The following is a 24,921-nucleotide window of genomic DNA, read 5'->3' as shown; positions in this document are numbered from 1 at the left end:
CGCCTCGCGCGTGCGCACTGCTCCTACCATAGAGTCCGAGTGCGGCTTCGGTCGATGGGGCCCCCTGGGGCGGTTCGAGGTCCGTCCTCGAGCTGTCCTGCGTTAGCTTGTCTGGCAGCGCCGGGATGGGAGGCGGAGCTGGGGCCGCGAACACACCGAGCCTCCCCCCAGCCCCCTCCCTTCGCCAGCCTCCTAGACACCGCCCGCAACCCCCCCTCCCCGGCCTGTATCGCCAGACCACACCCCTAGGCCCCTCTCCCAGCTCCCCCTTGACCCTCCGGACTCTCAGCCGCCCCTTCGCCCGGCTTTGACCTCGCTGGATGGTCCCGCACAGCCGGCGTGACCCCCAACTGCGAACCGCTCCACTGGGACACTGTAATGGAGGCTGCGATCCCTGTGCTCGTGTGACCGAGGAGGCCGCCGTGACTAACAAACTGGGGGCCTCGCAAGCTGCTACAGCTTGACTGAAAGAACCACGGGGCTGCTCCCCCTCTGCGTAGGCCTGGCTCGCTCTGCTGCCGTGCTCTTTCCAAGGGAAACTGTCTGGCAAGGGGAGATTACACCAGACATCTGCCCCCATTGCAGTATACTTGTGCAGCCTAGCCATCGCTTACATTGCAGTTACTGCTCACACAGCACCCTGAGCCTTGGAGGAGCAAACCTTACTGGATAGTCCATGGGAGGCTTGCGGCCTGGGCGAGCTGCTGCTCGGAGGGGCCTGGTGGGATTTGCATGTCTCCGCAACACCCTTCCCCAACTGACCTGGAAAATCCACCCCTAGGGCTGTGGGAAACGACCAGGGGTCATTTCTTTTCTCTAGCAGAATGGGGGTGTCAAACACTGCAGAAGCCACCAGTCCCACTGGCGCGAGTTACTCAGGTGACTCCCTTCTTGGCAGCCTAAGCAGAGGGGGCAGGGCCACGGATAGCCTGGGCCCTGGGGGATGGGGATCTGTCTCACAGGGGAAGCCAAGCAAGAGCCCTGCATCAGCCCATACTGTGCATGCTCTGAGGATAATTACAGAACCTCAGGCTCAGGGACTGCCACTGCCCAGCATATTCCATCAGCTGCTAATTTGTCTCCAGAGAAAAATCAGTGTGGTATTTGTTTAGCTGGCTCTCCTTTCTGGCTATTCTTCCACAGCTGCCTGTGTGTTGGGCCAGGGATGGGATAGCCAGGGGCTGCAGGTTGAGATTGAGGGACACCAGCAGAGCTGGGGTGCGGTGGGGTGGGGGGAGCCCATGGCTGGAACAGGGGTTCGGGTTGGAAGTGAGGGGCACCAGCAGAGCTGTTGCAGGAAGGATGAGAGCTGAGATGAAATGTGCAGAGAGCAGATTCCTTTCTGGACTCATGGAATGCATTAAAGACCTTCCCCCCCCCCCCACACACACCCCAGAGACTCCAACTGGTAATGGATGGGCTAGGAAGCCCCACCTTTCCCTGATGGCATCACCACAGGGGTGGGGGGGGAGGTATATTAAAGGGGTCCCTTGGCTCCAGGCAGCCCAGAGTAGCCGCAGGGCACAGGAAGACTCCACTTCTGTTCCCTATCTTAAAGGGACAGCCCTCCCAATTAGCCCTGGGCATCCATCACCCCCTGGGGTACTCCTTGTCTCTAGTCCAGGCATCCAGTCTGCCCTGGGCTGGTGGGCCACGCCCTGCTCCTGATGCCCATGCTCTCCTCCAGCATGAACTGCGTAGCTGAGTTCTTCACCTATGAGACCACCAAGTCGGTGGTGGTGAAGAGCTGGACCGTTGGCGTGATCAACCGGGTTGTGCAGCTGCTCGTCATCTCATACTTCATCGGGTGAGTGCCCCCCAGGCCAGGGGAGTCTCCCTGGCACTCGGGCTTCATGGCCAAACCCCTTTCCCCTTGGGCCTCGTCCCAGAGGACCAGGAGGATTATTCTTCAGGGTGGGTACCACCATACACTGATCTCCAAAGAGCCCCACTCCCGGAGGAAGGAGGCTGGGGGATGATTCAACCTCAGCTTGGCACAGGATCACTCCCCAGGCTAAAGAGTCCCGCCTGCCCACCGACCCGGCCCTGCATGTGGGTTGCACAGGGGTCGGGGTGGGGAGGAGATGCTCTCTGGGAGAAATGTAATCAACTCGTCCAACAGCAAGGGTCTCTCTCCTCCCCGCTCCTTGCTGCTGATGGGCGTTACCAGGTGGGGCTGTGCTGGGGGACACAAGAGGTCTGAGCCCTGCTGGCCCTAACCACTGGGGCCAGACAGCATCACCTAGAGAGGCAGCTATCCCCTTTTTGCCACCAATGTGCTGAATCGAAGGGTGGGAGGCTGGTTTTGGAGAAGCCCTTGGTGCATGGTTGTACACACTGTCCCGCCTGACAGTGCCCATCCCCGCCCATCAGCTTCCCCGCAGGAGAGTGTAAAGACAGTCTTTGGGTTGGGTGTCCGAGCAGGGCTGGTGTGTATGTGTGACTCTGTGTGAACAGGAGAGGTAGGGCTCTGTGTGGATCTGAGAAGTGAGGGTGGGGAAGGTTGTGCAAGCTGAGGGTGAGCTGGGGGGCTGTGTGAGCTGGGGGTGGGGCTGGGAGGAAGGGGTGCAGCAGAGGTTGTGTGAGTGGGGAGGAGGGGCTGGGAGGACAGAGCAGAGGGTTGATGGGCGGGATGCATGGGAGGGGGAGGGTGGGGCACTTTCTTCACCATCAGTGAAGGCCAAGGGAATTAACCTCCAGTCCTTCCCCAAAAGGGATGCTGTACCACAGACAGCATGGGGCTGCTGAGCACCCTCTATCCCCCACCACAACCCTCGTGGCTCTCATGCACCCCTTCCCCCGCAGCCCAGTGACCCTTGCATGGTCCCCCAGCCTAGTGACATTCACACAGCCCCCTCTCCTTCACCCCCTGCCCCGGTGATCCCCTTGGCACTTTTGAAAATGGGACTTGTACTCCTAAATCACTTAGATGCTTTGGATTATTTCATCCTAAATCTCTGTGATTTCCAATGAGGTTCAGGGCCAGATTTTCAAAAACCTTTCACTCCCTTTCATGCCCCAAAACAAAAGCCCAGATTTCCAAAATATCTTAGCGATTGGCCCTGAGTTCTTGTAAATAATTAGGCTGCACCAGAAGCCATCATGTGCTTGGCGAATTTGGCCCCCATCGTGTGCCAGGTGACTGCAAAAAAAAAAATCTGACTTTGTGCTCTTTTGAAAATCTCTTTTTCGGGCTCCTAAGTCCTGGGACGTTAGATCCTCCATTACCTGGGCACTTTTGGAAAATCTACCACGGAGCTATAAGAAAAAGCAGTGAAGGTGGTGGGGATACAACTGCAGAGAAGAATCTGCAGGGGGCCACTAGGTGGCACGAGATGTGTAGGAAGAAGAGCTCTGTGTGTCTTTTACAGCCAGGCTGGCTCTGAGCCCGTTCCTCTCACTTGTTATTTTAAAGGGACATTTTAACATTGGCTGCCGCTTTTTAGAAGGAAGTGTCATTTCAGTAACTGGGGTTACTGAATCAAGCCGCCCCCAAAATCAGGCAACAATCTTATAAAATTCCTTTGCCTTCTGGTTCCTGAGCTGGTAGGCGACATGGGGGGTCCTGTTATCATGTTCTTCTTGGTAATCAGCAGGGCTAGACACTTGCATTTGGTTTCTGTTGATGAAAGCAAAGTGTGTGACCTCAGCTCGCCAAGGGGCACTGCTGGCTGTGTGACAGCGTTTAAACAGGGAGGTGATCCCACAGCAAGGAACGCAGGTAAACAGATGAGCTGCTCCAGGTGGGCAGCAGTGTAGTGTGCGAGGGCAGCAGGAGGGAGGTCAGGAGCAAAATGATCGTTTTGAAAGGGGAATTCCAGGAACTCAGTCTGAAAGAGCTCACTCGCTTCCAAAATGGATTGATGAATGCGGCACAAGACGCTGGATCGTTTGAAAACAGGACATGTGTGTGGACCCAATGCAGTTTAGGCTGAAGAAAACTAAAGTTAACCCGAAAACAAAACCATTTGCATTTAGACAAGACCTAAGGTTGTCACTAAATCCCATGACTCCAGGAGGTGGGGCTTTAGCAAGGCCAGCAAAGACTCCCAATAAAATCCCAAGAGTTGGGGACAATGCAAAGGGATCTTCACAGCTCTCTACCGAGCCTGTCCCAGGTTGGCGAATTGTGGGGGAGTTTCCCCAGCCTGCCCCTCCGGTGAGAGGCTAATGTGGGTCTCTGTCCCTCTCCCCCCTCCCCCCGCAGCTGGGTGTTTCTCCATGAGAAGGCGTACCAGGTGCGGGACACCTCCATTGAGTCCTCTGTGGTGACTAAGGTCAAGGGCTTCGGCAAATACACCAACAGGGTCATGGATACGGCAGACTACGTTACACCCCCACAGGTAATCCTCATGCTGGAGGGCCAGTACCAGAGGAGTGGTTAAAAATAGTCAGGACTGGGGTATTGTGTGATTGGAGCTAAGGATGCCCAAAAGGTCTGGAGGGACTTGATTATTATTGCTATTATTCATGTTATGGTAGTGTCTAGAGGCTCCAGCTGAGATCAGGGTCTGGTCATGCTGGGCTCTGCTCAGCCCGGACACACACACAGAAACAGGCCCTACCCCAGCTGAGACCCAGGCCCTGTGGGGCCAGGCGCTACACAGACACATGGCGAGAGAGAGGTCCTGCCCTGACTGAGAAAATGAGGAGGTTAATAATACTTTGTCTAATCTTATCTAGCTAGCTCTTTGGGGCAGGGACTCTCTCTTACTAATGTGTGCAGCACCTGGCACAGTGGGGACCCTGATCTTGGCTGATACTACATTGATACAATGAATACTGGTCCCTACTGTCTGCTGCTTCAGTCTCTAAGCTTGAATTCAAAGAACTATATCCCTGATATGTGCCTTATTCAATTAAACAACCAGCTGTCAGCCTGTGTACTCCTGAGTTCAGGAAATGCCCCCTGCGTGCCCCCTCACAGAATCGTGGCACCCCAGCAATCCCTTCTCTGAGAGGATGAGGACCCTAGATCAGAACAGGGAGAGATCTGTGGGCGTCATGGCAGAGGAGGGGGTTGAAAGAGGAGAAGGCAGCAGCTTTATGAAGATGGAGGGGGAGACACCCATACACACACGCGTGGGGGATCTGTGAAGGGACCCATGAGCTAGGGGAATTCTGTTCCTTTACTTTGGCCTCATCAGAATCATAAAGCAAAATATCTGATCCCTCCTAAGAACAGCTTAGGACATAGGAGGTTAAATATAGCATTTTTCTGAGCCATCAGCAGCTTTCCTGTGTCCCCTTTACAAGCTGTGTGCACAAGCACACAGTGTTCAGGATAAACAGACGGGCCTTGACATTGAATTGTAGCTACTGCTCCTTCCCCTAGCTCAAACAGGGACTACAAACACAGTGCTCTCCTGCTTGGAAATTCCCAGAGCAGGTGCAGAGTAAATTAGGAAGATGGAGGATACAGAACTAGAACTGAGCAAAAATTGTAGTTGAACTGGAAGGGAGAGGGGAGCAAAAATTGGTCTAACCCCTAGATCATGCTCTTCCTGGAGAAACCACAAGAACTCAGTATGGGGCGCTTTCTCCCTCTAGTGGCTGCATCATGTAAAGCCTGCTGCTGGCTGTGAGCTGACAGCTGAATGAGATAATATCTTTTAATGGACCAGCTTCTGCTGGTGAAGAGCCAAGCTTTCAAGCCACACAGAGCTTCTGTTCAGGTCTGTGAGCTGAGATAGGAGGGGCTCATGCTTTTTAGTCTACAGATCCTGGGTGAGTCAAATGAAATTCTGTTTACGTTGTTCATTTCTAATCACCTGTTTTTTGGGTGGATTTTTCCTTTTTTGCATGTTTTGAAAAAAATGGGGCAAATTTGAATTCAAAAAAGCAAAGTGAAAAATGACACAAACATCTTGAAATGAAATGTTTTGATTTTTCGATGAAGGATCTGTTTGTCAATACAAATAAATAATTCTCCCAGCTCTGTGCACAGGGATCAAATCAAGGTGCTTTGATCTAAGAGACTTGCTGGTTGAAAAATTTCCATTAAAACTGTTTTTTAGTGGAAATGGGGTTTTCAGCTAAACACATTTTTTGAGCGAGGTGCCCTCTTTCCTCAGAAAATTGGATTTTTTTCATTAAAAAGACCAAACACCATAAACTCAAAAAAATATTTCAGTCAGGAATTACTGCGTTCATTCCTCATGGGAGTTGTAGTTCATTTGCCCCTTGTTCCTGTTCTGTGTAGGTTGGGCTCCTGGGCCAGACTACATTTCCCATGAATGGTCAGGGGCTTTCATGACACACCCACTTCCCTTCACTATAAGGGGAGACTGCAGTGCATCATGGGAGGTGTAGTCTGGCCAAGAAACCGGGCCTAGAGAGGAGAACCAGGGGATGAATGAGGCACCAGAACTACAGCTCCCATGAGGCACCACAGTGATGTTTCCAAATGGAAATATTTTGATTTCTGGTTGTTTTTGCCAACAATTCAAAATTTCCTGTGGAAATAAAAGGCATTTTCAGACCCACTGTTTCTGGGAGAAGGAGCCACTAGTGCTGGGGCTGCAGATCTGGCCCATTTACTTCAATGGAGCCATGGCCCATTGACATGAGCTGGGGATCTGGCCCAGTGTCCAATACACACGCACACTGAAAAGCTGTAGCTGCAGCTATGCTGAGGCTGACCTTATTCTGAGGCTTGGCTGCTCAGCTGCAATAAGCAATTTGCTCATTTCCCACCAGCCCCGTGATCTGCTCTGGTCATTAAAGGGACCAGGATCATTAACCCTTCCCAAAAGGACTTGGGGGTGTGTCCTGACAGGCTGGTGAGGCTGCCTGTCACAGAGGAGGTCAGTGCCATTCAGTCATCTTCACTCATGCGAGCCCCAGGGAGTGCTAGTCATGGGGCTGCTTGCCTCATGCTGAGAGGCAGGGGGCAGAGTGGGTTGGCCAAGCCCTCCTCAATGGCCCCTGTGTCTCAGCCTCGCCTACTGTCCTGCTGCAGCTCCCTATGGAGGGCAGGCCAAGGGAGTCCTCAGTGGGCATGTGAGACACGCTTGGTTTTCTGGACTTCACATCTGAACGTGATGGGTGACCGCTGCTCAATGCATAGTGAGACAGGCTTGGGATGGCTGGCTGCTGGGCTTATTCTGAAGGCTAACTGTCCTCCGCATGTCACTGCCCCACTCTGTGCCTCAGTTTCCCCTCCCACCCTTTGTCTTTCAGATTGTAGCACTTTAAGGCAGGGACACAACAGGGCTCCGATCTGAGCTGGGACAGGGCCCGTCTCTCACTGTGTGTCTGTGCAGCGCCCCGCCCCATGGGGCCCTGATCTCAGCTGGGGCAGGGCCTGTCTCTCACTGTGTGTCTGTGCAGTGCCCCGCCCCATGGGGCCCTGATCTCAGCTGGGGCAGGGCCTGTCTCTCACTGTGTGTCTGTGCAGCACCTGGCACAACAGGGCCCCGGTCTCAGTTACTAATCTCATACTGCTACTAAAAATTTCACATCCTGGCTTGTACATCAGAGGGAAGTTCTCACACACACGCTCTCTGGTACAACCACTGACACAGTTGTCACTCACGTTGTCTGGGATCACTTTGCTTCTCTGATATCACAGGATGGATGAGCCCTAGCTTCAATCTGGCGAAGACTAAACCCTTGGGTTTGCGAAAGCTGTCTGCATCTAGCCTCAATTTCCAGCGTGCTGAGAGTAATCCTTGTGCTATTGACCCAGCAGTCTGGGGAACAAATTGGGGTTCCCTTTTGGATCATCTTTGCACAATCAAAACATATGAGGGCTTACAGCTCCCCTGGCAGGGACTCCCTTGTAATGTGCGCTGGGCTCTGTGGTTGAGAATGCTGTAGAACAGCAGTTGTTATTGCTTATGTGCCCTCTGGCTCGGACTGGATCCCTGTCCACAGGTTGTGCTATAGAGACCACAGTGAACGTTTAGCCAGCTGGGGTTGGTAGGAAAACCTACATGGAAACTCCAGCTCATACAGCACCCAGCTGCCCACTGGCCTGGTAAGTAGAGACCGCAACAAACCCAGGGCGTGAGCTCCACCAGCTTGCTGGATCGAATGCAAAGCCCTGCTCAGAATCTACAAGGTTTAGGATTTCAGCCCACCACCCACACATGGTGCCTCATACAGATCCCAGAGTTCCTGGGGTGGGGGGTGAGGCTTTAGGTAGGGGGTTGCCAGCTATGCAAGACATGATCAGGGCTGATCAGATGCAACACGTGCATGGTCAGGAGCAAGCTGTGAGGCCTGTCTCCAGGGAGGAACACACCCTCCCATGCAAGTTACCTTCAGGAACCAACAACATTTTGGGTTCATTGGCAAATAGGAAAAGTAGGGGCTGGGGGAGAAAATGTTTCAGGTCCACCCAAAAATGAAGTGTTTTGAAATTTTCAGTGAACTGGGGGAAAAAATCATTTTGGATAGAATAAAACAGTTTGTTTTGATTGCAAGTGGATTTTAAATAATTTTTAGAAAAAAAATTGATGGAAGTTTTGAAAGGAAAATCTGCTCTGCACTAAAAAGGTGGAAAGGTTTCACTGAGCAAATGTCTAAACAAAATGTTCTGACTTTGTAAAAATACACCCACTGATATGAACAACTCGGCAAAACCACCCTGAATTTACAAAACGTTTTGGAGGCATGGCATCTACATTTTTCACCCAAAAAAGGTTTTGGGTGATTTTTCCCCCAGTGCTGATCTTCAGTGCAGAGTTAGCTCCAATGTTGCCTCAACTGGAGCCCTGTCCACGCACACATAGAATCATAGAATATCAGGGTTGGAAGGGACCTCAGGAGGTCATCTAGTCCAACCCCCTGCTCAAAGCAGGACCAGTCCCCAACTAAATCATCCCAGCCAGGGCTTTGTCAAGCCTGATCTTAAAAACTTCAAAGGAAGGAGATTCCACCACCTCCCTAGGTAATGCATTCCAGTGCTTCACCACCCTCCTGGTGAAAAAGTTTTTCCTAATATCCAACCTAAACCTCCCCCACTGCAACTTGAGACCACTACTCCTTGTTCTGTCATCTGATACCACTGAGAACAGTCTAGATCCATCCTCTTTGGAACCCCCTTTCAGGTAGTTGAAAGCAGCTTTCAAATGCCCCCTCATTCTTCTCTTCTGCAGACTAAACAATCCCAGTTCCCTCAGCATCTCCTTATAAGTCATGTGTTCCAGTCCCCTAATCATTTTTGTTACCCTCCACTGGACTCTTTCCAATTTTTCCACATTCTCCTTGTAGTGTGGGGCCCAAAACTGGACACAGTACTCCAGATGAGGCCTCACCAATGTTGAATAGAGGGGAACGATCACGTCCCTCGATCTGCTGGCAATGCCCCTACTTATACATCCCAAAATGCCATTGGCCTTCTTGGCAACAAGGGCACACTGTTGACTCATATCCAGCTTCTCGTCCACTGTAACCCCTAGGTCCTTTTCTGCAGAACTGCTGCCGAGCCATTCAGTCCCTAGTCTGTAGCGGTGCATGGGATTCTTCTGTCCTAAGTGCAGGACTCTGCTCTTGTCCTTGTTGAACCTCATCAGATTTCTTTTGGCCCAATCCTCTAATGTGTCTAGGTCCCTCTGTATCCTATCCCTACCCTCCAGCGTATCTACCTTTCCTCCCAGTTTAGTGTCATCTGCAAACTTGCTGAGGGTTCAATCCACACCATCCTCACAGATCCTTTCCTCGGTCACGGTGGTGCTCCTAAGCTGAGCTAGCCAGCCCAAGAAGGGGAGAGGCCAAGGACACTGGAATCTTTGTAGAAGTGGGGGGCCAAGGCCAAAGTGCCACTTCCCTCTCTGCAGCTATCTGCTCCGGTGGTGAGCCAGCTGCCTTCTCTTCTGGCACCACAGCAGGCCCTGGTGGGCGAAAGGTGTAATTGCAGTGCCTCCCTGGCAGAATCTATTATTCTACATGGAAAAAAGAAATCTGCAGGGGACATGAATTCTACACTTGTGCAGTGGCGCAGAATTCCCCCAGGAGTACACAGTGTGTCTTGCCCTTTAGCAGTACAATTGTTTTTCCCATAATGCATATGTTTCTTTTGTTAAAAAGTGGGAGGGGATTGGTCCCCTATACCTTTGCCCCTGGTTCCAGTGCTGGTGGGAGAGGCGACAGCTCAAGTGAGCTCACGTTTGCAGGCCAGTGTCATTTTGCAGTGTGGAGCTCTCACTGGAGCTGAGCTGACTCAAGAGGAGCTAACACCAGCATCACTCGAGTTATCTCTGCAGTGAGAGCAGACCTTTAGGAAAGACCCAGATGCTGTATTGCTGATTTACCCTCATCTGGGAAACTGATCTGCAAGACCCTGGATGTCTGCCACTGCTCAGCAGAGGGGGGACACAGGAGTCAGAATGAAAGGGAATGCGCTCTTGAGATCTCTCATTCAATCCTCACTTATGTCTAACATGTCATTAATCACATCGATCCTGTTGTGTTCATGGCATACAGGCTGAGCAGTTAGATAAAAATTAGGACTGTCAGTTAATCACAGTTATCTCACGTGATTAACTCAAAAAAATTAATCGTGATTAAAAAATTAATCACAATTAATCGCAGTTTTAATCGCCCTGTAATACAATAGAATACCAATTGAAATTTATTAAATATTTTGGATGTTTTTCTACAGTTTCACAAATATTGTATTCTGTGTTGTAATTGAAATTGAAGTGTGTATTATTTTTATTACAAATATTTGCACTGTAAAAATAATAAAGAAATAGTATTTTTCAGTTCACCTCATGCAAGTACTGTAGTGCAATCTCTTTGTCGTGAAAGTGCAATTTACAAATGTAGATTTTTTTGTTACATAACTGCACTCAAAAACAAAACCATGTAAGTCCACTCAGTCCTACTTCTTGTTCAGCCAATTGCTAAGACAAACAAGTTTGTTTACATTTACAGGAAATAATGCTGCCCTCTTCTTATTTACAGTGTCACCAGAAAGTGAGAACAGGATTTGCATGGCACTTTTGTAGCTGGCATTGCAAGGTACTTACGTGCCAGATACGCCAAACATTCGTATGCCCCTTCATGCTTCAGCCACCATTCCAGAGGACATGCTTCCATGCTGATAACGCATGTTAAAAAAATAACGCGTTAATTCAATTTGTGAATGAACTCTTTGGGGGAGAATTGTATGTCCCCTACTCTGTTTTACCCACATTCTGCCATATATTTGATGTTATAGCAGTCTTGGATGATGACCCAGCACATGTGGTTCATTTTAAGAACACTTTCACTGCAGATTTCACAAAGCGCAAAGAAGGTACCTGTGATGGGTTCGGTCACAGAAACCCTCTTGGGACTGTCACCTGATGTGCTGAAACTACCTCTGAGCCCACTTTCTTTGATGGCTTGTGTCATAAATATAAAGGGAAGGGTAAACCCCTTTAAAATCCCTCCTGGCCAGAGGAAAAATCCTCTCACCTGTAAAGGGTTAAGAAGCTAAAGGTAACCTTGCTGGCACCTGACCAAAATGACCAATGAGGAGACAAGATACTTTGAAAAGCTGGGAGGAGGGAGAAAAACAAAGGGTCTGTCTGTCTGTGTGATGCTTTGGCTGGGGTCAGAACAGGAATGGAGTCTTAGAACTTAGTAAGTAATCTAGCTAGGTATGTGTGAGATTACGATTTCTTTAAATGGCTGAGAAAAGAACTGTGCTGAATAGAATGACTATTCCTGTCTGTGTGTCTTTTTTGTAACTTAAGGTTTTGCCTAGAGGGATTCTCTATGTTTTGAATCTAATTACCCTGTAAGGTATCTACCATCCTGATTTTACAGAGATGATTCCTTTACTTCTATTAAAAGTCTTCTTGTAAGAAAACTGAATGATTTTTCATTGTTCTCAGATCCAAGGGTTTGGGTCTGTAGTCACCTATGCAAATTGGTGAGGATTTTTACCAAACCTTCCCCAGGAAGTGGGGTGCAAGGGTTGGGAGGATTTGGGGGGGAAAGACATGTCCAAACCACGTTTCCCAGTAAACCCAGATAAAATTTGGTGGTGGCAATGGAAATCCAAGGGTAAAAAAATTTTGTACCTTGGGGAAGTTTTAACCTAAGCTGGTAAAAGTAAGCTTAGGAGGTTTTCATGCAGGTCCCCACATCTGTACCCTAGAGTTCAGAGTGGGGAAGGAACCTTGACAGCTTGGGACTCCAGAACTCTGTCTTGTTGAGCCAGACACGCAAGCCTGGTGCAACACAGACCCAGGGTCTGAACCACGCCCCCAAAGCTGCAGACTTAACAGAAAACAGCTCAGAAAGTGTTCCTGTCTTCAGCACCCAGACACCCAGCTCCCAATGGGCTCCAAACCCCAAATAAATCCGCTTTACTCTGTATAAAGCTTATACAGGGTAAATTCATAAATTGTCCGGCCTCTATAACACTGATAGATATGCACAGCTGTGTGCTCCCCCAGGTATCACTTACTCTGGGTTTAATAATAAACAAAAGTGATTTTATTAGGTATAAAAAGTAGGATTTAAGTGGTTCCAAGTAATAACAGACAGAACAAAGTAAGTCACCAAGTAAAATAAAGCAAAAACACGCAAGTCTAAGCCTAATACATTGAGAATCTGCATACAGGTAAATCTCACCCTCAGAGATGTTCCAATAAGCTTCTTTCACAGACCAGACTCCTTCTTAGTCTGGGCCCAATCCTTTCCCCTGGTACAGTTCTTGTTAGTTCCAGCTCAGGTGGTAACTAGGAGATTTCTCATGACTGCAGCCCACTTTGTTCTGTTCCACCCCCTTTAATAGCTTTAGCACAAGGCGGGAATCTTTGTCTCTCTCTGAGTCCCCACCTCTCCTTCTAAATGGAAAAGCACCAGGTTAAAGATGTATTCCAGTTCAGGTGACATGATCACATGTCCTGTGAGGCTTCATTACCCACGTGCTGGCACACATGTATACAGGAAGTCTTACAAGTAAACAGAGCCATTTACAACCAATTGTCCTGGTTGATGGGAGCCATCAAGATTCCAAACTACCATTAATGGCCCACACTTTGCATAATTACAGTAGGACCTCAGAGTTATATTTAATATTCCTAGTTTCAGATACAAGAATGATACATTCATACAAAAAGGATGACCACAGTCAGTAGATTATAAGCTTTGTAATGATACCTTACAAGATACCTCTTTCATAAAGCATATTCCAGTTACATCATATCCACACTTATAAACATATTTTTATAAAAATATGGAGTGCAACGTCACAGTACCAATGTGAGATTTCTAAAGATAGCTACAGCACTTGACCCAAGGTTTAAGAATCTGACGTGCCTTCCAAAATCTGAGAGGGATGAAGTGTGGAGCATGCTTTCAGAAGCCTTAAAAGAACAACACTCCAATGCAGAAACTACAGAACCTGAACCACCACCACCAAAAAAAAAAAAATCAACCTTCTGCTGGTGGCATCTGACTCAGATAATGAAAATGAACATGCATCAGTCTGCACTGCTTTGGATTGTTACCAAACAGAACCCATCAGCATGTCCTCTGGAATGGTGGTTGAAGCATGACGGGACATATGAATCTTTAGCGCATCTGGCACATAAATATCTTGTGATGCCAGCTAGATTCCATGCTCTCAAGTTGCAGTGAGGGACATTTAGGTTGGATATTAGGAAAAACTTTTTCACTAGGAGAGTGGTGAAGCACTGGAATGGGTTACCTAGGGAGGTGGTGGAATCTCCTTCCTTAGAGGCTTTTAAGGTCAGGTTTGACAAAGTCCTGGCTGGGATGATTTAGTTGGGGATTAGGTCCTGCTTTGAGCAGGGCGTTGGACTAGATGACCTCCTGAGGTCTCTTCCAACCCTGATATTCTATGATTCTGTGATTCTAACAGTGCCATGCGAACGCCTGTTCTCACTTTCAGGTGACATTGTAAACAAGCGGGCAGCATTATCTTCTGCAAATGTAAACAAACTTGTTTGTCTGATGGTATGTCTACACTATGAAATTAGGTCAATATTATAGAAGTCAAAAAGAAAAGGAGTACTTGTGGCACCTTAGAGACTAACCAATTTATTTGAGCATGAGCTTTCGTGAGCTACAGCTCACTTCAGCTGTAGCTCACGAAAGCTCATGCTCAAATAAATTGGTTAGTCTTTAAGGTGCCACAAGTACTCCCTTTTCTTTTTGCGAATACAGACTAACACGGCTGTTACTCTGAAACCTGTCATTATAGAAGTCGATTTTTAGAAATCGATTTTATACAGTCAATTGTGTATGTCCACACTAAACGCATTAAGTTGATGGAGTGCGTCCTCACTACCATGGCTAGCATCGGCTTATGGAGCGGTGCACTGTGGGTAGCTATCCCACAGTTCCCACAGTCTTTGCCACCCATTGGAATTCTGGGTTAAGCTCCCAATGCCTGATGGGGCAAAAACATTGTCGCGGGTGGTTTTGAGTACATGTCAGTCGCCCCTCATCCGTGAAAGCAACAGCAGACAGTTGTTTCACTCCTTTTTTCTGTGCGGACGCCATACTGCTTTCAGCAGACGGTGCAGTAGGACTGCTAACCGTTGTCATCCACCACTTCTGCTGCAACTCTGCTCTGCTGCTATTGTCTCAATAGCGAATTTCTCCATGTTGTCTGTCATGGGCTCCTGGGTATGTGTGTTCTTCCTCGGGAAATGTGCACGGTGCTAACTGTCGTAATCCACCGCTTCCGCTGCAACTCTGCTCTCCTGCAGACGACATACCACGGCAAGCATGGAGCCCACTCAGATCACCGCAGCAGTTATGAGCATTGTAAACACCTCATGCATTATCCTGCAGTATGTGCAGAACCAGAACCTGCAAAAGCAGGCGAGGAGGCGATGGCAGTGCAGTGACAAGAATGATGAGGACATGGACACAGACTTCTCTCAAAGTACGGGCCCCGGCAATTTGGACATCCTGGTGGCAATGGGGCAGGCTCATGCCATGGAATGCCAATTCTGGACCCAGGAAACAAGCACAGACTGGGTAGGACTGCATAGTGTTGCAGGTCTGGGATGATTCCCAGTGGCTGCGAAACTTTTGCGTCCGTAAGGAACTTAGTGACTACTATCAGGGAAGATCGCTCCCAGCCAAACGCAGACAGCTCAGCATTAACCCCCCCTACCCCCACCACCGTATGGCTAAAGGCAGGGATGATTTCTTTTCGGCCACAGGCAAACAGCCCAGCAGGAATGGCCACCTCTGAATGTCCCCTTAATAATGTCCCTGGAGGATTTCCGCTCCATCCCCAGACACGTTAACAGACTTTTGCAGTAGTTGTACTGGCTGTGAATGCATCCCAAGTCTTCAGGGCAAATTAATCATTAAACACGCTTGCTTTTAAACCATGTATTATATTTACAAAGGTACACTCACCAGAGGTGCCTTCTCCGGCTTCATGGTCCGGGAGCCCACCTTGGGAGGGTGTTGGCTCCAGGGTGATAAAGAGTTCCTGGCTGTTGGAGAGAACAGTTTCTCCACTTGCCTGTTGGGTGCTGTCCTCCTCCTCCTCCTCATTTTCCTCATCCCCAAAATCCTCATCCCTGTTGCTTGAGACTCCCCCCTTGCAGGTGTCCACGGACAGGGGTGGGGTAGTGGTAGGGGCACCCCTTAAAATTGCATGCAGCTCATCATAGAAGCGGCATGTCTGGGGCTCTGACCCGGAGTGGCTGTTTGCCTCTTTGGTTTTTTGGTAGGCTTGCCTGAGCGCCTTAATTTTCACGCGGCACTGCTGCAGGTCCCAGTTATAGCCTCTGTCCATCATGCCCTTGGAGATTTTTTCAAATATATTGGCATTTCGTCTTTTGGAGCAGAGTTCTGATAGCATGGCTTTGTCTCCCCATACATCGATCAGATCCAGTACCTCCCATTCGGTCCATGCTGGAGCTCTTTTGCAATTTTGGGACTGCATGGTCACCTCTGCTGATGAGCTCGCCACGCTGGCCAAACAGGAAATGAAATTCAAAAGTTCCTAGTGCTTTTCCTGTGTACCTGGCTAGTGCATCTGAGTTGAAAGTGCAGTCGAGAGTGGTCACAATGGAGCTCCTGGAGGCCAATACCATCGAATTGCGTCCACACTACCCCAAATTCGACCAGGCGATGTCGAGTTCAGCACTAATACCCTCGTCAGGGAGGAGTACAGAAATCGATTTTAAGAGCCCTTTAAGTCGACAAAAATGGCTTTGTCGTGTCGACGGGTGCAGGGTTAAATCGATCTAACGCTGCTAAATTCGACCTAAACTCATAGTGTAGACTGGAGCTGAGTGATTGGCAGAACAAGAAGTAGGACTAAGTGGACTTGCAGGCTCTAAAATTTTACATTGTTTTATTTTTGAATGCAGGTTTTTTGTACATAATTCTACATTTGTAAATTCAACTTTCACGATAAAGAGATTGCACTACAGTATTTGTATTAAGTGAATTGAAAAATACTATTTCTTTTATTTTTTTACAGTGTAAATACTTGTAATCAAAAATAAATATAATGTGAGCACTGTACACTTTGTATTCTATGTTGTAATTGAAATTAAGGTATTTGAAAATGTAGAAAACATCCGAAAATATTTAAATGGTATTCTATTATTGTTTAACAGTGTGATTAATCATGATTAATTTTTTTAATTGCTTGACAGCCCTAATAAAATTATCAAATGCTCTTGCTGGAAGGCTGCCACATAACAGGGTTTTATTTCTTAGAACTCAGAACCTTAACATACTAAAACCAAAAGCAGAGCGAAACAAAGCAGGCTGCTCTCTAGTACAACTCACCCCCCACCTTACTCTAGGCGGGCTCTCTGCAGATTGATGCTGATTGCATGCGGGCCTGGAAAAATCCCAGAGAATTTAAAGTGATCAATCACAATTTTAACAGTTTTCAACACGCCCTAGCTCCTGGCTGTTTCACTTGCTCTGTTTCTTCTCTGCGCCCTTCCCTATCCTGTCTCTCTGACCCCATCCCATCTCTGCAGGGGACGTCCGTCTTTGTGATCATCACTAAGCAGATTGTCACGGAGAACCAGGTGCAAGGCTTCTGCCCTGAGGTAAGCAGGTGAGGAGTGCGGGAGAATGGTGGGAGGGCTTGGGAAGGGGAAGAAGGGTTGATCTTCCCCAGCTGAAAGTGAAGCTATTCTCTGGAGAGGTTGCCTTGAGGTACCCGCTGTTGGGGCATTTAGGGTCCCCACCACCATCAGAGCGGTGGCAGGGGGGGGGGCAATCTATATGCCTGCCTGTCTGTCCCTGGGGCTCATTCCCTCTGCCTGCCTCCCCCTTGCTCTCCTTTTCCAGAGCGAAGTGAAGTACAGCTGTGTGTCTGACAGTGATTGCCAGAGGCCTGTCCCTACTACAGGAGGCGGTAAGAACCCAGAACCACACAGCAGCTCCAACAGGAGGCTAGGGCCTAGCATGTGGGAATGGTGGGTGGATGCCCTAGTATGGGGCGATGGCCAGGAGGGAGCAGCATCAGCCTGTGGGGTGAGGGAGAGGGATCGGTGAGGGAGGAGAGAGTGAAGAATAGATGAGTGGAAGAAGAAGGGGTGGATGGATGGATTGATGTCTGGCAGTGTCTGAACCTGCTGCATCTGGATGTAAAATCAGGAGTTGCCATGGCGTGATCGAAAGGCCAGGCCGGCCAGCTGGGAGTTGGTAGCCAACTCAAACCTCTCTGCAGGATCTGGGCTCTGTGGGGGTGGCAGCAGGGACCAATGTGGGCACAGGAGGCAGGGTGGAGGGGCTGGGAGTGGGGTTTGTGATGCTAATAAATGGGGGGCGGTTCCACAGGGATCCTGACTGGCCGGTGTGTGAACTACAACAGGAGCCTGTGGACCTGTGAGATCCAGGGCTGGTGCCCGGCTGAGGTGGACACAGTTCAGGCGTAAGCTGGGCCCTTCGGGGCAGTCCCCCTTTCCCCGCTTCAGCACCCTGTTCTGTCAGCGTAGGGGTCCCCATTCTGAGAGCCCTCCTGGAAGTCACTGGCACCTAGAGGAGTCTGGGGCGCCGTACCAGGGCCACCTTCTGGTGGCAGTTGTGCTTGGCTGGGTCACCTGTTCCGCATGGCCAGGTGCAGAGAGCCTCCCACATCCTCAGCTCTCGACATGAAGGGGGGACCCCACTGTGCACTATTCTCTGACCCATAGGGGGTGAAGCAGGGATGTGGTATATCAGGTGGCACTGCACTGTGGTTATTCTCTGCTGTCCAGGGCCAAGAGAGGACAGATCGGGGTCGTGGCCCGGGTGCACTGTGCTGTGTCTCTGCTCTGCCCCCCAGGGCCTATAGGGGCCGTGGCCTGGTGGCACTGTGCTGTGACTATGCTGTACCCCACAGAGTCCATAGGGGGTGGACTGGGGCCATGGTCGGGTGGCACTGTGCTGTGGCTATTCTCTGCCTCACAGGGCCTATAGGGGGTGGATTGGGGCCATGGCCGGGTATAACTGTGCTGTGTCTGTGCTCTGCCCCACAGCATCCATAGAGGGTGGATTGGGGCCATGGCCTGGTGGCACTGTGCTGTGACTATGCTCTGCCCCACAGGCCCAAAGGGATCTTTACTGTTTAGTCACCTTGAGCTCAAGCTACTGCCATCCACACTGTACCTGGCCTCAGAGCCCATCCAGCCCGACAGGATTATTCTCAATCACATCAGCGCCCCTCAGCCCAGGCCATGTACAGCTTTCCCTGATTGTGCAAGGAGCTGCACAGACTCCACAGACACAAAGAGCCCTAAGCTGCGGTGGGTAAATAACAGGAGCAGGGGGGCAGATGGGAATGGGACATTGCCACCCAGGCAGGCCCCAGGCCACAGCCCCCTGCCTATATCCAATGTGGGTGATTTCTCAGGGCACTCTCCCTGCAGGCCCATCATGCTGGAGGCAGAGAATTTCACCCTCTTCATTAAGAACAGCATCCGCTTCCCGCTCTTTGACTTCGAGAAGTGAGTACTCGGGGCGTTTGCATGGGGTGTGTACAGGACCCATCCGCCTCAGCTCACCTTGGGGTCAGGGGCTGACACTCAGGGACATGGAATTTGCTTTGCCCTGCATTGGCAGTGTAGAGGGGCCTTGAGGTGGGTGGAAATGACCTCTGAGGAGTCTCCCCAGCTGGCATGGGACTGGGGAGGGCCCTGCATGCACCCTACTCCCAGACACTAGATCAGAAATATGGCCCAGGTGGCACTGCATTGTGGTTATTCTGTGCTCCCCAGGGCCCATATGGGGTGGATTGGGGGCTTGGCCAGATGGAACTGCATTGTGGCTATTCTCTGCCCCCCAGGGCCTATAGTGGGTGGAACGGGGGCATGGCCAGGTGTCTCTGCGCTGTGGCTATTCTCTGCCCCCCCGTTTCCCCCAAGTCCATAGAAGATGAAGCAGGGTCATGACTGGGGGTGATGGCACTGTGGCTGTTATCTGCCCCCCATGGGCCATAGAAAGTAAGGTCTAAGTCCATGCAGCCCTGAGGCTGCTCTAATTGATACTAAGGACCAGGCAGGCCCCCAGAGTATGGCGAGTGCAAAGCAGGTCTGAAGCCCCTTTACCTCCCCATCTGAGCCTGCCCCAAGCATAGGATCTGGCAAGCTGAGGATTGGACCTTCTGCCTCACAGAGAGCCATGCCCCCAGGCTGTGTGTGTCTGAGCGGCTGCATTGCAGATAAACAGGACTTCCCAGCTCCTGGAGCCACCCTCCTCCTGGTGATGGTCAAGATTTCCCTCCAGCTGGGAATAACAGCAGGGGAGCCTGTGGCCGAGCCAGCCAGGGGTTGGGGTTGGGGTTGGGGTTAGGGTTAGAGACTATGGAAGGGGGTTAGGATTGGGAGTAGGCTTTGGGTTTATGGATGGGGTGGGGTTAGGGATGGGCTTTCCCCATGGGACCCTGTTCTCACAGTCCCCTCTCTGTGTCTCCCTCCCTCCAAGGGGTAACCTGCTGCCCAACCTCACGGCCCAGGACATCCGGACGTGCCGCTTCCATCCTGTCACCCAGCCCTTCTGCCCCATCCTGCGCCTGGGCGACATCGTCCGCTTTGCTGGCCAGGATTTTGCCAAGCTGGCCTCCACGGTGAGATTCGCGGCTTCCCCCATGGGCTGTGGCCTGACAGCCTCATGCCAGGAGAGAGCACATGTGTGTTGGCGCATGTGAGCTAGGACCATCTCCATGGAGTGTCCTTCAACACGCAGCGGAAGCGGGGAGCTGCAGGGGACTCTGGGGCCTTGGTCAGTCCCTTAGCATGGGGGAAGGGGTCCGTCCAGTGACCTGGCGTAGTGGCCCCTCTATGATGCTGCCTGGGGTAGTTTGGCTTAACACCCCATCTCTGTGCACAGGGAGGAATTCTGGGAATCAAGATCGGGTGGGTGTGTGACCTGGATCGCTCATGGGAGCACTGCGTGCCCAGCTACACCTTCACCCGCCTTGATAGTGTCTCCGAGAAGAACAACGTCTCTCCCGGCTACAACTTCAGGCAAGCACAGAGGGTGTACATGCACACATGCAAACACAAGGAAAAAGCTGTGTGAGACCCTGGGGTTAACTCACTCGCCTGGACACTCTCTGGGCACATGTACCTCTTCTCACACGGGCATACTGTACCTTCCAGCTACACACAGACACAGCACATACCCCTGACTATGTACACTGCCCTCTACATACACACTGACACACCAGATACACCCAAGTACACACACTGCTTTCCAGATACACACTAAAACACCAGATACACCCAACTACACACACAACACACACTGCCCTCCACATACACACTAGATACACCCGACTCACTGTTACACACACTCTCCTAGTTACACACCCACACCTACATACTGACTCACCGAGTTACATACACCCTCCCTGCTACACACACGCAACCACTACCTTCATACCAGACCCTTTCTTCCACACACTGTGTGTCACACCCCCCTCATACACAGCCGCCCGTCGGTGTGCACACCTTGGTGCAGCGGGGACCAGGGGATGGCAAGTCACAGTCCCTCTCCCTGTCCCCCAGGTATGCCAAGTACTACAGGCGAGAGAATGGCACCGAGTACCGGACCCTGATGAAGGCTTTCGGCATCCGTTTCGATGTGCTGGTCTACGGGAACGTATGTACGGCCAGGCAGCCAGCAGGGTCACTGCGAGGAACCAGCACTGAAGCCCTAGGACAGGGGAAGGGAGCTGATGGGGAATCACCAATGTGTCTGAGGGGTCTATACAAGGCTTGTAGAGACCACCCTGTGAGCATGTGTAGCTCTTGGCCAATCAAAACATTGGAGCTCCTCCTCACCTCCATGTGGTCCAGGCTTGGGACTGCCCCCATGTGCCTGACTCTCGACGCCACCCCACCTCTTGTTGGTGAGGAGGGTTCCAGGTTGGCCCCTCACTATCCCTCCTCCCCATGCAATGAGAATGGAGGACTCCCCCGCATGGACTCAAGCCCCTGCCGAAGCACCATGGGGTGTAGGAGGAGTTGGCTGGGTGTGGTCATGCATCTGGAGATGCAGTGCCACCTGGTGGCCATGTTTAATGAAGGAGGACAAGAGTGCTAAGACTCACGTGCCCAACAGAAACCACAAGGCAGGAGGGGAGGGGACACAGATCCTGAGGCTGGCTGTGGAGAGGGGGTTACACCACCCTGTACAGGAGGAGGGGGCCCCCCCTCATGTGGCGTCCTAGGGGCAAACCTTCCCTCCCCTAACCACTAACTCCACTCTCTGTCCTCTCAGGCTGGGAAATTCAACATCATCCCAACCCTGATAAACACCGTGGCAGCCTTTACCTCCGTCGGGGTGGTGAGTGCAACAGTCTCTCTGCCTCCTTCTTCTTCCCCTCCGCCTGCTCCACAGGAGCCAGGGTGAGCAAGCCCCGGGCTGCAGGGAAAAGGGAGGCCCTGGGCCGAGCAAAGAGCTGCTCATCTGGGCAGGCCTCCTCACTGCTTAGTGAAGCCCTGAGTCAAAGGTCAAATCCAGGCTTGCCAGGGACAGCAGAACCACAGAGAGAATCATAGAATCATAGAATCATAGAATATCAGGGTTGGAAGGGACCCCAGAAGGTCATCTAGTCCAACCCCCTGCTCAAAGCAGGACCAATTCCCAGTTAAATCATCCCAGCCAGGGCTTTGTCAAGCCTGACCTTAAAAACCTCTAAGGAAGGAGATTCTACCACCTCCCTAGGTAACGCATTCCAGTGTTTCACCACCCTCTTAGTGAAAAAGTTTTTCCTAATATCCAATCTAAACCTCCCCCACTGCAACTTGAGACCATTACTCCTCGTTCTGTCATCTGCTACCATTGAGAACAGTCTAGAGCCATCCTCTTTGGAACCCCCTTTCAGGTAGTTGAAAGGAGCTATCAAATCCCCCCTCATTCTTCTCTTCTGCAGGCTAAACAATCCCAGCTCCCTCAGCCTCTCCTCATAACTCATGTGTTCCAGTCCCCTAATCATTTTTGTTGCCCTTCGCTGGACTCTCTCCAATTTATCCACATCCTTCTTGAAGTGTGGGGCCCAAAACTGGACACAGTACTCCAGATGAGGCCTCACCAATGTCGAATAGAATCCAAGATGGGACCATGGTGATGCCACGGGAGGTGCTCTGGCGCTGTGGTGTTGGCACAGGGGAATCCAAGTTGGCACTGTGGTGATGGCACGGGGGCATCCAAGATGGTGCCATAGAAACAGGGTGGGAATCCAAGACAGTGGAATCCAAGACAGTGCTATGGAACGGTGCAGGGGGAATCCAAGATGGCACCATGGCAGTGGCCCGGGGGAATCCAAAATGGCACCTTGGCGATGCCACGGGAGGTGCTCTAACCTCCATTCAGCAGTTTGTCACCCACCACACGCAGTGTAGGGCTCTGTCCCTGCTAATGGTGGCCGGACCCCAGAGAGAAGTTACTGATGCTCCAGCAGTGTAGGCTCTGAACACACGAGTCCGGGCACCTGCGCTCAGCCCAGCTCTGAAGGGGAAGGGCTAAGCCAGCTCATCAGCCTCTCTTGGCTAAGGATCCAGGATCCCCCTGGCCTGTGGGCCCTGCCCTGCTACCTTTGGGCCCCTGTCATCCCCAGGTGATTGGGGACGGCCCCACACCCAGAAAGGAAGGCCCCGCTGTAACGAGGCTGGTTCTGGTGGGACCCAACTGAGAGTGCCAATTCAGGACAAATTGCTTAAAGCAGGGCAGTTTCAGCCCAAGGCTGGGGTTTCTTGCACACCAAGGCAAACCAAACCAGCCAAACAGAGAAGACTTTGGTTTTACCCCACTGGCTAACCACAAGTCACACAAGCAATTCCCTTCAACATTCCACTTTCCCAGTATCACCACCAGTGCAACTCGTCATGGGGACAAATGGTTATGAAAACCAGTACCCCCGTAAAAGAAAAAAGGTTCTCTCGATCCCAAAGGACCAAGGCTCAGACCCAGGTCAATATACAAATCAGATCTTACCACAAATCACGCTGCTGCCAATCCTTTAAAATCTAAAATCTAAAGGTTTCTTCATAAAAGGAAAAAGATATAGATGAGAGCTAGAAGTGCTGAAATGGAATCAATTACATACAGTAATGGCAAAGTTCTTGGTTCAGGCTTGCAGCAGTGATAGAATAAACTGCAGGTTCAAATCAAGTCTCTGGAGCACATCCACAGCTGGGATGGGTCATTCAGACTTTTGTTCAAAGCTTCAGCGTAGTAAGGTTCCTCCAGAGGTAAGAAGCAGGATTGAAGACCAGATGGAGGAGCTGCAGCAGCTTTCTATAGTCTCTTGCCATGTGGTCTCTCTTTCTTTGTTCCAAAGACAAGCTGTCCATCACATGGCCTGGAAACACCTCAGAGTTCTGTCCATAGGCAGGTCCCTGCATACCTTGCTGAGTCGCAAGGCGTATCTGCCTTCTCTCAATGGGTCAATTGTATAGTTGATGGTCCTTAATGGGCCATCAAGCAGGCTAGGCAGAGCTGACACCAACTTGTCTGGGGTGTTCCCCAGAACCATAGCACAAGTTTGTAAATACAGACAGTATAGAGCCAATATCATAACTTTAAGTACAAAATGATACACACATATAGACAGCATAATCCTAACCAGCAAACCATAACCTTGTCTTAGACACCTCATTTGACCGTCTTCATACAAGATTTGGTGCCACTACAGGACCTTGGTTGCAACAATGATCTATATGGTCCCAGATTATGTCAATAACTCACACACCCCCTCTGCTGAGCCTGGCTGGGCCCCCCTTCAGCTTGTCTCCCCTCCCCTGCAGGGCACTGTGCTGTGCGACATCATCCTCCTCAACTTCCTGAAGGGCGCAGAGCAGTACAAGGCAAAGAAGTTCGAAGAGGTGAGTCCAAGGGAGGCGGAGCCTGGCATACCCAGCAGAGAGCGGAGTGCAGGCTCCTGGGGGTGCTCCTGGCTACTCCAGTCCTGATGTCTCCCAGCAGGGGGTGCTGCAGGGAGCAGGGTGGGGGCGCTGGCTGTGGGGGGAGCTTCCGGCTGCTCCAGTCCCAGCCTCTCCAAGAAGGGGGCACTGGGGGGAGTGGGGTTGGGAGCGCTGGCTGTCGGGCAAGGAGAGATCACTCCATGCCCTTGTGGTGGGCACTGACCCGGCTCTGTGCCTCCTGCAGGTGATGGATGTGACCCTGTGCCACAGCCCCGTGTACAGGAGCAGCCAGATGCTGGGAGGCCGGAACGATGAGAAGCAATCCACCGACTCGGGGGCCTACTCCATCGGCCTCTAGTGCCCCTGCCCCTGGCAACTAGACAGTTTCCTGCCTGCCCTCTGTTGCCGCAGGCACCTTGCCCCTGCTCATTGGCAAGGGCATCTTTTGTACACTCCCCTCCTCTGATCCTTTGCTTCTTCCATCTTCCTCATCACCGACCAGAGTCTTCCTCATAGGTTCCTTCGCCAAGGGGGTGGAAATCTCTCCTCCGGAATGTCCTCAAGAAAGCATTGCCATCTCCGTCAGGAAGCGTGCACCATTCCT

General features: G+C 51.0%; 2 protein-coding genes across 2 annotated transcripts in view; one reads left to right on the top strand and one right to left on the bottom strand.

The window, feature by feature from the left end:
- Nucleotides 1-176, bottom strand: part of SSRP1 (structure specific recognition protein 1) — a 14,727-nt gene extending 14,551 nt beyond the window's left edge. Inside the window, exon 1 of the mRNA XM_073346819.1 lies at nucleotides 28-176. The gene's annotated coding sequence lies outside the window, so the exon portion shown is untranslated. The remainder of the gene's footprint in view (nucleotides 1-27) is intronic.
- On the top strand, nucleotides 5-24,921 carry P2RX3 (purinergic receptor P2X 3). The gene is made up of 13 exons (XM_073346821.1): nucleotides 5-879; nucleotides 1,620-1,807; nucleotides 4,208-4,343; nucleotides 16,941-17,012; nucleotides 17,257-17,323; nucleotides 17,749-17,842; nucleotides 18,819-18,896; nucleotides 19,873-20,014; nucleotides 20,278-20,414; nucleotides 20,958-21,051; nucleotides 21,673-21,738; nucleotides 24,201-24,278; nucleotides 24,562-24,921. Exons 1-13 carry the CDS (start codon nucleotides 733-735, stop codon nucleotides 24,673-24,675), a joined length of 1,413 nt encoding a protein of 470 aa, XP_073202922.1. The 5' UTR covers nucleotides 5-732; the 3' UTR covers nucleotides 24,676-24,921.

Source organism: Lepidochelys kempii, chromosome 6, assembly GCF_965140265.1.
Source record: "Lepidochelys kempii isolate rLepKem1 chromosome 6, rLepKem1.hap2, whole genome shotgun sequence".
In the NCBI taxonomy this organism is placed as follows: domain Eukaryota; kingdom Metazoa; phylum Chordata; order Testudines; family Cheloniidae; genus Lepidochelys; species Lepidochelys kempii.
Note: the sequence above shows the minus strand (reverse complement) of the source record. Positions and strands in the feature narration are given on the sequence as shown.

Excerpts from the sequence above, each read along its gene's own strand:
- P2RX3 (XM_073346821.1), top strand. The coding sequence starts at position 733 with ATGTCTCCGCAACACCCTTCCCCAACTGACCTGGAAAATCCACCCCTA. Across the intron at positions 17,013-17,256 it reads TGCAAGGCTTCTGCCCTGAG|AGCGAAGTGAAGTACAGCTG; the intron begins GTAAGCAGGTGA and ends CTCCTTTTCCAG. Across the intron at positions 18,897-19,872 it reads CCGCTCTTTGACTTCGAGAA|GGGTAACCTGCTGCCCAACC; the intron begins GTGAGTACTCGG and ends CCTCCCTCCAAG.